Source organism: Osmerus mordax, chromosome 21 (assembly GCF_038355195.1).
Source record: "Osmerus mordax isolate fOsmMor3 chromosome 21, fOsmMor3.pri, whole genome shotgun sequence".
Lineage (NCBI taxonomy): Eukaryota > Metazoa > Chordata > Actinopteri > Osmeriformes > Osmeridae > Osmerus > Osmerus mordax.
Window position 1 is genome coordinate 8,140,272 of NC_090070.1, and position 13,069 is coordinate 8,153,340.

The 13,069-nt window shown below is 47.7% G+C and overlaps 2 protein-coding genes across 2 annotated transcripts; one reads left to right on the top strand and one right to left on the bottom strand.

The window, feature by feature from the left end:
• Nucleotides 1-22: 22 nt before the first annotated feature.
• On the top strand, nucleotides 23-4,847 carry LOC136965132 (ATP-dependent RNA helicase DDX39A). Its single transcript, XM_067259141.1, has 10 exons — nucleotides 23-87; nucleotides 1,083-1,291; nucleotides 1,468-1,595; nucleotides 1,726-2,002; nucleotides 2,188-2,306; nucleotides 2,670-2,801; nucleotides 2,957-3,066; nucleotides 3,711-3,855; nucleotides 4,088-4,235; nucleotides 4,560-4,847. The coding sequence occupies exons 2-10, from the start codon at nucleotides 1,084-1,086 to the stop codon at nucleotides 4,574-4,576; spliced, it is 1,284 nt and encodes a 427-aa protein (XP_067115242.1). The 5' UTR covers nucleotides 23-87; nucleotide 1,083; the 3' UTR covers nucleotides 4,577-4,847.
• A 2-nt stretch (nucleotides 4,848-4,849) lies between these two features.
• Nucleotides 4,850-9,983, bottom strand: LOC136965133 (CCN family member 1-like). Its single transcript, XM_067259142.1, has 5 exons — nucleotides 9,736-9,983; nucleotides 8,843-9,056; nucleotides 7,608-7,973; nucleotides 7,212-7,390; nucleotides 4,850-6,444 (listed from the first exon to the last, which is right to left on the bottom strand). The coding sequence occupies exons 1-5, from the start codon at nucleotides 9,781-9,783 to the stop codon at nucleotides 6,139-6,141; spliced, it is 1,113 nt and encodes a 370-aa protein (XP_067115243.1). The 5' UTR covers nucleotides 9,784-9,983; the 3' UTR covers nucleotides 4,850-6,138.
• Nucleotides 9,984-13,069: the final 3,086 nt, after the last annotated feature.

Genomic DNA, 13,069 nt, shown 5'->3' on the forward strand with positions numbered 1-13,069 from the left:
GGAACTTGACAACTTCATTTGCGCTAGCAGTTAGCAGTTGATCGCATTCTCGAAGCTGAACAGTACCAAGCCATCAAACACCGAAAGGTAAATTTGATTTTGTTGTTTTATTTTATCATTCTGAACTCCAATATAATTGAACCGTTGTCAAATACAAAGTTGTCTCGCTTGAGGCCACCTGGGGCAGACATAATCGAATATTTCGTTTGTAATCTGTAAACAAAGACTGGCTTGTTACAGTTAGCTATTTAGCTAGCTTTATCTAACTAGCCACGTTAGCCTAGCTTAGCTAGCACTAGCTCAGTTGTGTCGCAGGCGTGAGCTTCACATTTTATAGGCTATCTTTCTGAAGATATTTTCACGATTATATCCCGTAACGTTTGCTGTAAAACTTTTTCTGATGTTGAATTGTTTCTATATATGCATAGTTACGTTGCTTTCTTATTTATATACTAGTTAGATTAATTATGAAGTTTGAATGAGATGCAACGGAGCAGGGTGGGCGGCCGACCGACCACGCATTGTTTGTGTCGTAAGACCCGGACCTTGAATTTTGAGTCCATATTCTCGGATGAATGTTCGCTAAAATGCTTGATATGATACGTAATCCAACAGAGAAATGTATTTAAATGGATTTGATAACCGATCCACCCAACTAACTATTAAAGTTTGTGGATAATCTAGAAGCACACGGCCGACTTGCGTGCGGTGGAATCACGGCCTGCTAGCAATTAGCAAAGAGTACCAGCGGTAGCCTCGCTAGCTAACGGAGTCAGATTTGCCGCTCCGAGTTTGACTCACAAGGGGTTGCTAGTTAGCTTCGTCGAGTACTGTAGTTAGCTTGGTTCCTAATTTATGCATTTTGTTGATTTAAATCAAAACGCAAAAGTGAACCATTTGGTACCTAGTTCCACACCCAACCTAACAATACAGTAGATCCTGTTCGACAGATACTTGGTAAGCAAGCCAGAGGGCCGCGACACTGTAAATACCAAAGCAGCACCGACTTTTCTGACAATACCATAAAACTTGAATGCACACAGCATAATGTCGACGCACTACATCTTTGTTTCCCGTCGCAGCATGGCAGAGAACGACGTTGACAACGAGCTGTTGGACTACGAGGAGGATGAGGAACCGCAGACCGCCCCAGAAGCGGCCACCCCGGCAGGCAAGAAGGAGGTGAAGGGCTCCTATGTGTCCATCCACAGCTCCGGCTTCCGAGACTTCCTGCTCAAACCCGAGTTGCTTCGTGCCATTGTCGACTGTGGTTTTGAACATCCCTCCGAAGGTGAGGTGACGCCACTAAGACCCAGTCGGTTAAACTCCTGAAAATGATCTTTTCACCTGCATACTTTTGCACCGCCAGATTTTGTTTTGCAACTTTTTTTTTTCTTCTCTAGGATATGCACACAACCTAATTGACCCATCTGATCCGTAAACATTTTTCATTTGCATCTCTTTCAGTACAACACGAGTGCATCCCACAAGCCATCCTCGGTATGGACATTTTGTGTCAGGCCAAGTCTGGTATGGGAAAGACGGCAGTGTTTGTACTGGCAACTCTCCAACAGATCGAGCCTGTAGATGGCCAGGTGAGTGGGTCACACCAAGGATAAGCTTCCTGCTGTGTTGAATCTGTGACTGCAGGATATTATGATGGGGGGGGGGGGGGGGGGGGGGCGGCAAGCTGATTGCCTAACGTCCCTCCTTTTGCACCACCAGGTGTCAGTTCTGGTCATGTGCCACACGCGCGAGCTGGCCTTCCAGATCAGCAAGGAGTACGAGCGCTTCTCCAAGTACATGCCCACCGTCAAGGCCGCCGTGTTCTTCGGGGGCATGGCCATCAAGAAGGACGAGGAGGTGCTGAAGAAGAACTGCCCCCACATCGTGGTGGGCACGCCTGGGCGCATCCTGGCCCTCAGCCGCAACAAGACCCTCAGCCTGAAGAACGTCAAGCACTTTGTCCTGGACGAGTGTGACAAGATGCTGGAGGCTCTGGGTGAGTGGAAGTGTTGGATCGGAGTTCAGTAGGACATTAGGACTGGTTTAGAAATGTTTATGATTATTTTTTGGGGGACATTGTCCAGATAAGATAAGAGTTTGATCTGCAAACGTGCTGAACTGCACCGCTCTATCGCCTAACATGTTCTTCTTTCACGAAAATGTCCGTCTTCCTCTGTGAAGACATGAGACGGGACGTGCAGGACATCTTCAGGCTGACGCCCCACGAGAAGCAGTGCATGATGTTCAGCGCCACCCTCAGCAAGGAGATCCGCCCCGTCTGCCGCAAGTTCATGCAGGATGTGAGTTTGGAGCTTCATGATAGACAAAATTGAAGCAGTAACAACATGATGTTCAAGTTTCACCTGAACATGTTGAAATCCCTCTTAGCTTTGCCCACTTGTGGCTGTCAGTGTTACAAGTGGCCATGAATGAGGGGAAGAGTGACCCTCCCTTTAATGAACCTGGGTTAGGGGCTTCACCCCTGCCTCTGGACCTATCGGGAGGAACATGTCCTCATTACTTCTGTGTTGGAAGTGCTGTACCATTGTATTGATGTATTTAAAAGAAATCAGGAAAACCATGATGTACAAATGACAGCGGTTTATCCAGTTTGGAAAAAGTCCTGAAGTTCACACTGACTTCCGTGTCCGTCTGTCCTGCAGCCCATGGAGGTGTTTGTGGACGACGAGACCAAGCTGACCCTGCACGGCCTGCAGCAGTACTACTGCAAGCTGAAGGACAGCGAGAAGAACCGCAAGCTGTTCGACCTGCTCGACGTCCTCGAGTTCAACCAGGTCAGACGCGGACGTTTTTTTTATTTTAGATCCCACGTTGAGGGATCGGCACCTGGGTTCCTCCTCCACCTTTGGCCCCGCATACCCTTGTTTGGAAGTGTCTTTCTTCGTTGCGCGTCTGACTCCTGTGCTGTCTCTCCCCTCCCCCCCTGCAGGTGGTGATCTTCGTGAAGTCTGTGCAGCGCTGCGTGGCTCTGTCCCAGCTCCTAGTGGAGCAGAACTTCCCCGCCATCGCCATCCACAGGGGCATGGCCCAGGAGGAGAGGTGGGTGCCACTCAAAGCTGTCAAATGGGATTTCGGGGGTTGGATCAGAGGGGTGTGGGTGTAGCTCTTTAGTTGGTGTTTTTGGCTGCAGATCACGGAGTGGCTTTGAATCCCACTCCTTATACCGCTTTGAAAGGAAGCATCTGTCAAATAACACGCATACTATTATTTTATTATGATTACAAACGCTGCTGTTTTTTTTTTATCTCGCGCAGCGAAGGAAGGCTTTTGCAGCACTTTGTATCAATTCAAATCCTTCTGGGGATAAGTGAAGAGATTAGTGCAGACTACGGGTCTATTAGACTTCCATGGCGCATCGTAGTTCAACGGGGTGGGTGAAATTATGCATGGACTTGATGCATAATGAATGAGCTCCAATACTGAATCATAAGCTCCGACACCGTTTCAGAACGTCTCGCTGTATCTATTCAGATCACGTCGGGTGTTGGAAATGTGTTCCAGTACTGGAAAGGAGGCTTTTAAAGACGGCCATGCATTCAAAGCCGAGAACTGAATGTTTATTTGACAAGACCAGGCGCTCTGCTCGACAAGCCCGCCGATGTGCCGGGGGGGGGGGGGGATATCAAGCCCGTGTTTGAACTGGTCGAGTCTAGCCGCGTGATCCTTCGCTCTCCTCTCCGCAGGCTCTCTCGGTACCAGCAGTTCAAGGACTTCCAGAGGCGTATCCTGGTGGCCACCAACCTGTTTGGCCGAGGGATGGACATCGAGCGGGTCAACATCGTCTTCAACTACGACATGCCAGAGGACTCCGACACCTACCTGCACAGGGTCAGTCTCCCTTCACACCCGTAACTCGTTTTACTCTGCGGGGCGATTTCCAATCGATTTTGAATATCAAAGGAAGGACTGTGCATTTTTATCTGTGAAGGCCAGCCACTGTTCACTGCATTTGCGCTACATAAATAGACGTGCACCTTTCAACGAGAGAAACGATATCTGCCGACACAGCCGCAGGGTCCCCCTCTGACCCCCCTCTGACCCCCTCCCTCCCCCTACCCAGGTGGCCCGTGCTGGCAGGTTCGGGACGAAAGGCCTGGCCGTCACCTTCGTGTCAGACGAGACCGACGCCAAGACCCTGAACGACGTGCAGGACCGCTTCGAGGTCAACGTGGCCGAGCTTCCCGAGGAGATTGACATCTCCACCTACAGTAAGCTCCTCCCCCCCTCTCACAAGCCATGGGGACCTTTTTCTTTGTGGTGGTCTTATGGAATTTTATTAAGATTAAGACAGTGGTCTGCTTTGGTCCACGTGATGTAAAATGTCATCAGACGGTGTATATGGGTATGCTCTGTACAGAAATCTGTACTTTTTTTAGTCACAAGTCACTAATTCTATGGGATCAATAATATGGGTGCTTTTTTATTTTGTTTGTATTGCAGTGGGGCCTTAATAAAAATAAAAATAAAATGATGGTGAATTAGCATTGGAAGACAAAAGGCTAATGCATGTTTGTCTCCTCTTCTCTCTCCAGTTGAACAGTCCAGATGAGTCATCGATCCCAGTGAAGACAGATTGTGTGTGTGCCCCTCTGTCCCATTGTATTCTTTGGGGGAGGGAGGAAAAAAAGAGAAAAAAAAATCTTGACAGTTTATTTTAAAGCCTCCCCCTAATCTTATGTCCCAAAATGAGTTCCCAATGCAACTTTTTTTTTTTTTTTTTTATAATTATTTTTCCCGGGGGTGTCAGTTTTAAAAGTTGCTCTTGTTATAATCGTGGTTGTATTTTTGGTTAATGAAATTAAACTTTTTATACAATGTCATTTGAGTGTTGGTGCTTTTTATTTGTATATACTAGCGTTTCAGACTATCCACATAATTTGCATATGTAAATGACATTTGATAAGCGAGATTCATCCCTTGAAATAATTTAATCCTTACCAGCCATATCAGTAGGTGGCACTATGATCCCATTTGAACACTCACTCCACTAGCCTCTTGAGTTTATCAACCTCTTTAATTCCCACCTCATCAAATGCCTGCCACACAAGAACACACAGGAACCCACGCACACACCAGATCCACTGTGACCAAGAGAAAATAGGTCATTTCCCTTTTGTTAGTATGCAGCCACATCGTAAACCTCTAACGTTCACCACATAGGTCAGTCTCATGAATCACACAGTTTAAATAGATTAAATAAATGTATATTAGTCTTAGGTTATTAAACATTACAAGGTTGGGATTGACGTGGCTCCCGGGTTACAAATAAAACGACTGATCTGTGTTGGATTCCTTCATGTTGAGAGAACAGAGGTGATTTGGAATGAGTTCAGTCCTCTGCATGCGTCTCGGTCGTCCACAGAGCTCCTTATAGTATAGAAGTCACTGGAGCTAAATGGAGCGTGGGCTATCTTGAATTACCATCCATAAATCTCTGCTTACAGGTGGCTCGTCATCTTCCTCTGCTCGCGTCGGGAACAACGTTCCTCTTCATAGCTCGGCGTTTGCGTCTCAAGTTCTTTGCGGAAAAAAAAGAGAATAAATAGTGTTCGTTGAAGCGCTCAGCGTGTCTAACGTCCACGGTCGTCCATGTTTATCTTTTAGCCAATCAGGCCCCTTCCTCGCTCCTCCTGCCTCATCGTAGTCAGTGCATTATGGGAAATCTTGGTAACACAATGGTTCCTGTACTGCCTATGCGTTACGCTTATGGAGCTGTATGTGGGCAACGTCCAATTTGTTGTCCCCGTACAGATCCTAGATTATCCCTACACTGAACAGCTCTGTGATGCTGTGTTTATCTCCTTGTTCTTTGTCGTGAAGGCCTCATGATCAGGCCCCCATAGTCACCTGTCCCAGCACCTGTGTGCTGCTCGTTAACTCACCCTGCAGGACTATTCTAAGACCCATGTCTGGTGGAACCCCTAGGAGACAATCACCTGTCAATCATTCCCCACCCCCGTAGTCACACACACACACACACAACATATTCTAGGCCCGCCCATTATAGTCAGATAGTTCAAGGTTGGTTGTCTTATTAAAAGTCTGAGGGAGCAAAGTCCTCCTTCAACATGTCCTCCTTCCCAGAGACGATCAGGAGCCCGCCCGGCTCGTCTAGTCGACGAACTTGTGCGTGTCTCCGTACATCCAGTGCTGCGGGGGCAGCGCCGCCTCGTTGAGATGGCCGCAGTCCTCGCCGCACTTGCAGGACTGGATGAACATGGCCTGGCGCTGGAAGCGCTCGCCGTCCGGGCAGACGAAGGTCACGGCCACGGTGCGCGTGCGGCGCGGGGAGCAGCAGCGGCCGTCCGTGCACACGCCGCAGTAGTTGGGCCGGTAGAGGCGGACGCTCTGGCACTCGCCGTAGGATAGACGCTTGGGCTCCTGGGATTTCTGGGTAGGGGAGCACTTTTTCCCTTTCTGTGAATAGAAAGACATAGGAGGACAGATAGTTGATTCTTTATAAAGACATACTCCTTAGTGACCTGACTAACCATCAAGCCCTTCATATGACACACAATCACCCCGGAGTGTTGTCACGAACACGTTTCAATAATTATACGCATGCCTAATATCCGACTGGACATCCAGAAACTCTTTCCAGATCCTTTGAGAAAAACATCTCGCAAGCTTTCCCCGTTAAACCCAACTGACCCTTCCACGTGAATGGAACATATTTGCCCACCAACCCTCACAGAGAATCAGAGGCCTTATTAGACTGGAGGCAGTCAGGCTCCCATGCCCCTCGGACTGAGAACCAGAGGATTAATATAGACACCCCGTCTCTCTGGCTGACTGAGTACACAGAGAGCAGCCAGCTATGGACAGTTGCTTGGCAGGAATGCAGCGGCTCGGGGACTATATTTAAAAGGGGCGCCGCGACCGGGGAGTAAATCAACGCGCGTTCGGTTCCCATCAGACGCGCAGCCGGGGAGGGGAAACGGACACGGCGTCACGGCGCCCGGCGCCGGCTTTGCTATCAACGTGTTCCAGCTGGAGTCGGCCAGGGTGATCGAGAGAGAGGAGGGGGTTGTGCTGCGTTTGGGGTTTAGGGCCGGGAGAGAGTCTCTCGTGAAATGGTTCTTTTGTGCTTACGTTTGGTTTTCGTATAATCTTCTACTAGTGGGTCCCCTTTAGCAGCAATAAAATAGTTTATTGTCCACCATACACACACACACACTCTTTACCTTTGAGGGTAAAGCTATGCTCCCACAAGGTCGAATGGTACAGATGCGCGTCTCTCTCTCCAGTTTGCACTGGGCGTTGTCGTTGGTGATGCGCGAGGACACGCCCATCCCACAGCTCCGTGAGCACTGGGACCAATCGGTGGTCTGGACAACACACTTCTCCTGAGGATGCTTCCAGACTGGCGAATCAGGAAGAGAGAGGGAAGGAGGGATGAAGAAAGAGGCAGAGGGGGCGTGGAAAAGAAGAACGTAACACCGTCACAACATGCAACAACGATTACGGTCACAGTCATTAAGGTAACAGACAACAGCGTCGACAAAGCCAAACATTGACGTCGACAGTGCGAGCACGTTAACTGGGCCGAGTGTCGACACTGAGAAAACCACTCGTCTCACCAGGCAGGTGTTTGTAACCCTGTTCATCCTCCCAGCCATTGGCCCTCTCGGCCAGCTCGTTGCCCACGGTGTTGTCGCTCTCCGGCTGGTAGGGTCGAGGCTGAGGCTGCCAAGGCTTCTGATATTTGGGTGGCAGTCGCCAAGTGCCCTTGTGGCAGTCCACGCTGAAGCAGCACTGGCCCGGAACCCTGACCAGCCGCGGGTAGGGGCAGGTGGGCGAGGCGGGCGGGAGCCGGTTGGCACAGAGAGGGGCGCAGCCCACGGCGCCGTCGATGCAGGTGCACAGGTGTTTACAGCCGGCCCGGAAGCTCTCCCCGTTCTGGTAGATTTGCCCGTTGTACTCACAGCTCCGGCCCTCCCTCTTCGCTGTGGAGAGATACACCTCCGGTTACCATGGACACCAGCCTTTATTCATCCCGTCAGGGGGTCGTCCATTGACACCAAGGTCATGTACCCATACAACACATGAAAGGCTTTAAAGCCACATAAAACCATCAACAGAGCCTTGGGTAAAGAACTGTTTACTATGTTACAAGCCTTCGCGAACACATGGGTTCGGGATATTTTGGGCAGCACATGTGTTTCGGGTATCTCAAAGATGTCGGCCATGTCTAAAGACTAGGATGTGTTTTTAAAGTTCGGACACAAGCCTCCCCTGACAATCTCAGGTATGACTGGTTGGAATTCGCCACATTCTCTCGTTACACCAGCTGAGATCCCCTTGCGTAACCTGCCCCCTAACAACCGGCAAACACACAACCACCCGATACTGAAATCACTCTGGAAACCCACCGGGAATGCTTGGATCTGAGGAGAAGAGGTCATGGAAAGGTTAACAGGAAGTGAGGCGCATGGCCGAGGAGACAGAGAGACCGACTCGATGTCACCATCTCACAGAGGACCTTTCTATTCTTAGTCTATGTAGGAATCTTGGCTCTGTGCGGATAGATGTTATATTTCTGGGTCTTTGAGATTGAACTCCCTCCTCCTGATAAGGAATCTACTACACATCAAAATATCTCAGTCCCACTGGGGTGCGATGTGCTAAGTCTGGAGGTTATGAGGACTTTCAACACATGGTTTGTTTCTCCCTCAACACACAACAGGCTTGGAACCGTACTACCATGCTTGCACACGATAAACAAACATACTCATACAAATCATCCCCACGTAGTTAAACTCCCCCTCTCCACGAGACACAAGCTTTAACACCGACACACTTCCTCCACACTTACCCCTGCAGATGCCCAAAGCCAGGGTCACATCGTTGCCGTAGTTACACTCCAGCCCCTTGTGATGGTCGCAAGGCATCGTGGGATCGCAGTCCTGGTTGAGCTGGGCGGCACACACCTTGCAGCAGCCGCAGCTGTCAGACACCATGCTCACCCCTGGAGGGCACATAGGGGGCGCCGCTGGACACTCACACACAGCCGGGCAGCTGGCGCTCACCTGAAAGTGGAGAGAAAAGGGAAGGTTGAAGGGGGAGGACTGGATTGTAAGACCTCCATGAAAACAAACATGTTATTGTAAGAGCGTTTGCTTCAATTGGCTAAGCAGAGAGGAGACACGGTCCCAACTAATCCACGCTGTTCTCTGTGTGTTTCAAGTGTTGTATGGCAATACGTATTACATAATGTCCTTTGTCAAAATGTCTTAGCGGCCGTGTGCAACTTTGTGTCAATTTCACCCATACGTTCAAGTCTGTTAAACTCACAGCATATTATCGCATAAATCAATAATAGGCTATCTAGTTTGTCGGTCATCGATGTGTCTAGACTGTAGACAGTCTGATTAAGTAATGTACCCAATTCTCTGCCAACCCGTGATTCGTATAACAGTGCATCAATCCACAGCCAGTGCCAAATTTTTCCAGCTAGGATCAACAAAGATTGATTCAGTCACCGCTGCTGTAGACTACTCAACAGGCGCACACGCATCAAAAACAGTGTCCACTTAGAACATAAGTAGACTTAACTTGGAAACTGGAATACGTTGTGACTATTTCTGGAAGTTGAAAGATAATTTTTAGCCCATCACAACAAACCCGTTGACAGATATGGCCCTGTTGCTTAAAGATGGAAATGACTGCGAGTAGCCTAACTTTATCAACTGTAAATATGACACTTACCAGATTGATGACAATTGTCAAATAGGCAAAAATTATAATTAATGCCATGGTCACAAAAAGAAAAGAAAAGAAGTTGATACCAGAAAGAAGAAATTTAACTTTTAATCCACAAGAAGATGGTCTTCAACTTTAAAAAGTAAAACAGTAAAGTCGTCAGTCAGAATGGTGTCCTTCAATAAAAAAAACAAGAAGTCGTCGAAATAGATGCGAGTTTAGTTCATCCAGGAGTTCGTCACTTCATCACTAGATTACTGTACACTCAAATAATTACACAGGGAGCATATCGCAAGCTCCGTCTAATTTATACCAACCTCGTGAGTCAAGGATAGACTCCGCCCATCACCATATGTCCACCCAATTAACATTCGGGCAGTGGTCCAGACATTCCAAATGGGTGGAGTTAGTAGAGGGTTAGAAATTGATTGGGGGGCGTGCTTGGGGATGAATACAGTCATTCATAAAATTGTAGGACCACTCTTTATTTATTTTATGGCTTAAAACTAAAATGTAACCGGTGCTTTTCAAGTCACATTTGCGCACATTCCACCTTTGTGGCCGGCAGCTCTGTTAATACCAAGATAAATATACTCAGCTGGCTGGTTAGCGGGGCAGACAGTACAGTAACATTAATAGTAACTCCACCTCAGGAAGAGGTTAAGAATTTCATCTGTTTTCATCCAAATGTACCTCGACAGAAAATTAAAGTGGAGGGGTATTAAGTAAACATAAATGTAACCATAATGGTAGGCTATGCACACTGCATTAGTCTGGGAAAAGGAGTCCTATAGGTTAGACTCCTAGCACATATGCCTGTCTGGTATTTTGTTCATTATAGTCTAAAGAGCAGATGTTTTTGCTCTGATCCAGGGTGCCTTCCAGATCTGGATTGTTTTACTCTACTACCCCACATCTACCGATGTTTCTGTCTCGAAACCTGGTGGGCTTACTTGGGTTGTGCTGACACAGGAATGAGGAAAGACCTTGGTGAGAATGGTCAAGTTCAGAATCAAATCAGCTTTGTTGTTGCTGAAAGTACCGATCCGGAGTCCTGAGTTTATACTTTTACAAAAGCCCTCTGGCTGTGATCTCCCTCTCTCCGACCCGCTCCACATCCCCCTTGTGCTCCCATTCAAAACCCCGGTTTCCTGCCACACCTGTTGAACACACAGACCCCCTTTGATGAAAGAATGTATGAAATGTGATATTGAGAGCTTGCTGCTAAGAGCAGTATGGATGGTTAATGCTCAATTCAAGAAGTGAAGTTAAGATTCCAAGCCCACACCTGGCCTACAGCAGCCTCACGGTCACAGCCACTGTATATAGTATTGTCTCACAGTTTTGTGTGATAGTTAATCTTACAGTTTTGCTCCGTGGTCCACACAGAGGGGAACTCCCTACCTATTTATATTGTCAAGGGAGGTCCCCTTTACTTTCTGAAGGGCAAAGTTATTTTCAATGCTATAGAATGTGTGGCTTATCCGTTGTGAGGGCAACCAAACACTGTTTGTTTGTCGGTTCAAACTGTAGCTAGTGACCTCAAGGTTCAGCAGCCATGACCCCATGACCTATAGGATTCCCAAAGCACCCCAGAGTCTTCAAAGCTGTCAGTGATGGTGGTGCAGGTGTGCTCCAAAAGTCAGTCAAAGTCGAGTTATGAAGACAAATGTCCTTGAACTGTTTATACTTATACTGAGCAACATTGTTGTGAAGAACCGGTTTGACCAAGAGTGTTCCCAGAATGTTAAGATGACGTGATGATAATCTGACACGCTGGGCCTCGGTTCAATCCAAAGAAGAGTCAAGAGGGAGATTCGTATCGTGTTCAGCCACATCAGACAAAGCGTGGAATATGACACAGATTTATGACAACAACTTAGGTTGAGTCCCTCTGGGTTTCAGGAGACAGAGTGGGAGGAGGACGAGAGAGATGTTCAAAGGTGAGAAGTCGAAGGGTATAAAGAAAAAGTTGGCAAAGGGCTCTGCAGAGGGGAGAAAACCAAAGGAAGGAAGACAGGTGTTTTGTGGTGCCGGCGTTTGTTGTTTTAAAGGGAGGAGTGAACCTTACTCCCTATTGCTCACTCTGCCCCAGCGCGACACTAACAGTCAAGGCTATGGTATTTCAGTTCAAAATAGCCTCGGCGCAGGAGCTCTGTGCCACTTTCAAGACGACTTTACTGAATTACAACATTGTATCCATCTCCCAGTCCCAGTCGTGTTTTGGTACTCGGGTTCGGAAGTGTTCCACGAGAATGAGAAAAACTCTGTTGACATTTAGCCTTGTACACTAAACGTTTTTTCCCCTGGACAAACTACCGTGTACATTTACATTTAATCATTTAGCAGATGTTTTTATCCACTATAATACAAGCTATTCCTGACATCTTATCCTGATGCGTAAAGTATGTGTTCAGAGGGAATATGTCAAGGGTGGAGAAAGATTAGGCCGAAGAGGAGGCTTCTTGCACTGGATGAAATACTATATAGTGACTTCTATAAGATTGACTTTGTCCGTGTTTTTATTTTATTTAAAACGTGTAGCTTCCATTTCTTCCCACCAGAGGGAGCCCTCCATGTATTTTCTTGTCGGTGCAGGTCACCCACAGTTTCAGGTCACCCAGATATGCAATGTCAGACAGATGAACATGTTGACGAGGAATGCAGGTGGGAAACCCCATGGAGATAGAATCAAACATGGGTGCGATTTCTTTCTTCAATCTATTTTTTGACTAGATGCCTGGGCACCACCTGCATGAATATATTCACCACCTCCTTACAGGCCCCCTCAACACCCTTGCCCCACCCTAGCTCATGGCCCTCAGCCTTGGCTGCTGTCTCTGCAAATTCCCCCCCTTCACGGAAGTTTGACACTCTCCACAGCCCTGCATGACTTGACATGACTTTTCATTCCCGTTTTTATAAAAGCTTGTGCAATGTCAGCACAGAATGCTTGTCCTTGTTCCACAACCCCCTCCCTCTCTCTCTCTCTCTTATTCCAGTTGCTTTGTCTCTCTACTGTTTGGAATAGGGGTGATCTCTGCATTGTATGTTTACAACCACTGACATGGCATGTTGCATGCATGTCCAGAAGCAGCAGATCAGGAAGTAGGTTACATCACCTAGGTTACAAAAAACCTGGCCCTGTAGCAGTATTGACAAACAGGTTATTGTGTGTGTGGTGGGTTGAGAAAGTTGTGACTATTATAAGGCATTCCTCTGGCCTCGTGCATACATGTTAATCTCGATTTAGGACCAGTCTGGTAGGTTTGTAGCTGGATGGCTACAGCTAATGGTTGGTAATCATTTCACCCCAATTATGTTAACAAAAAACCTACAC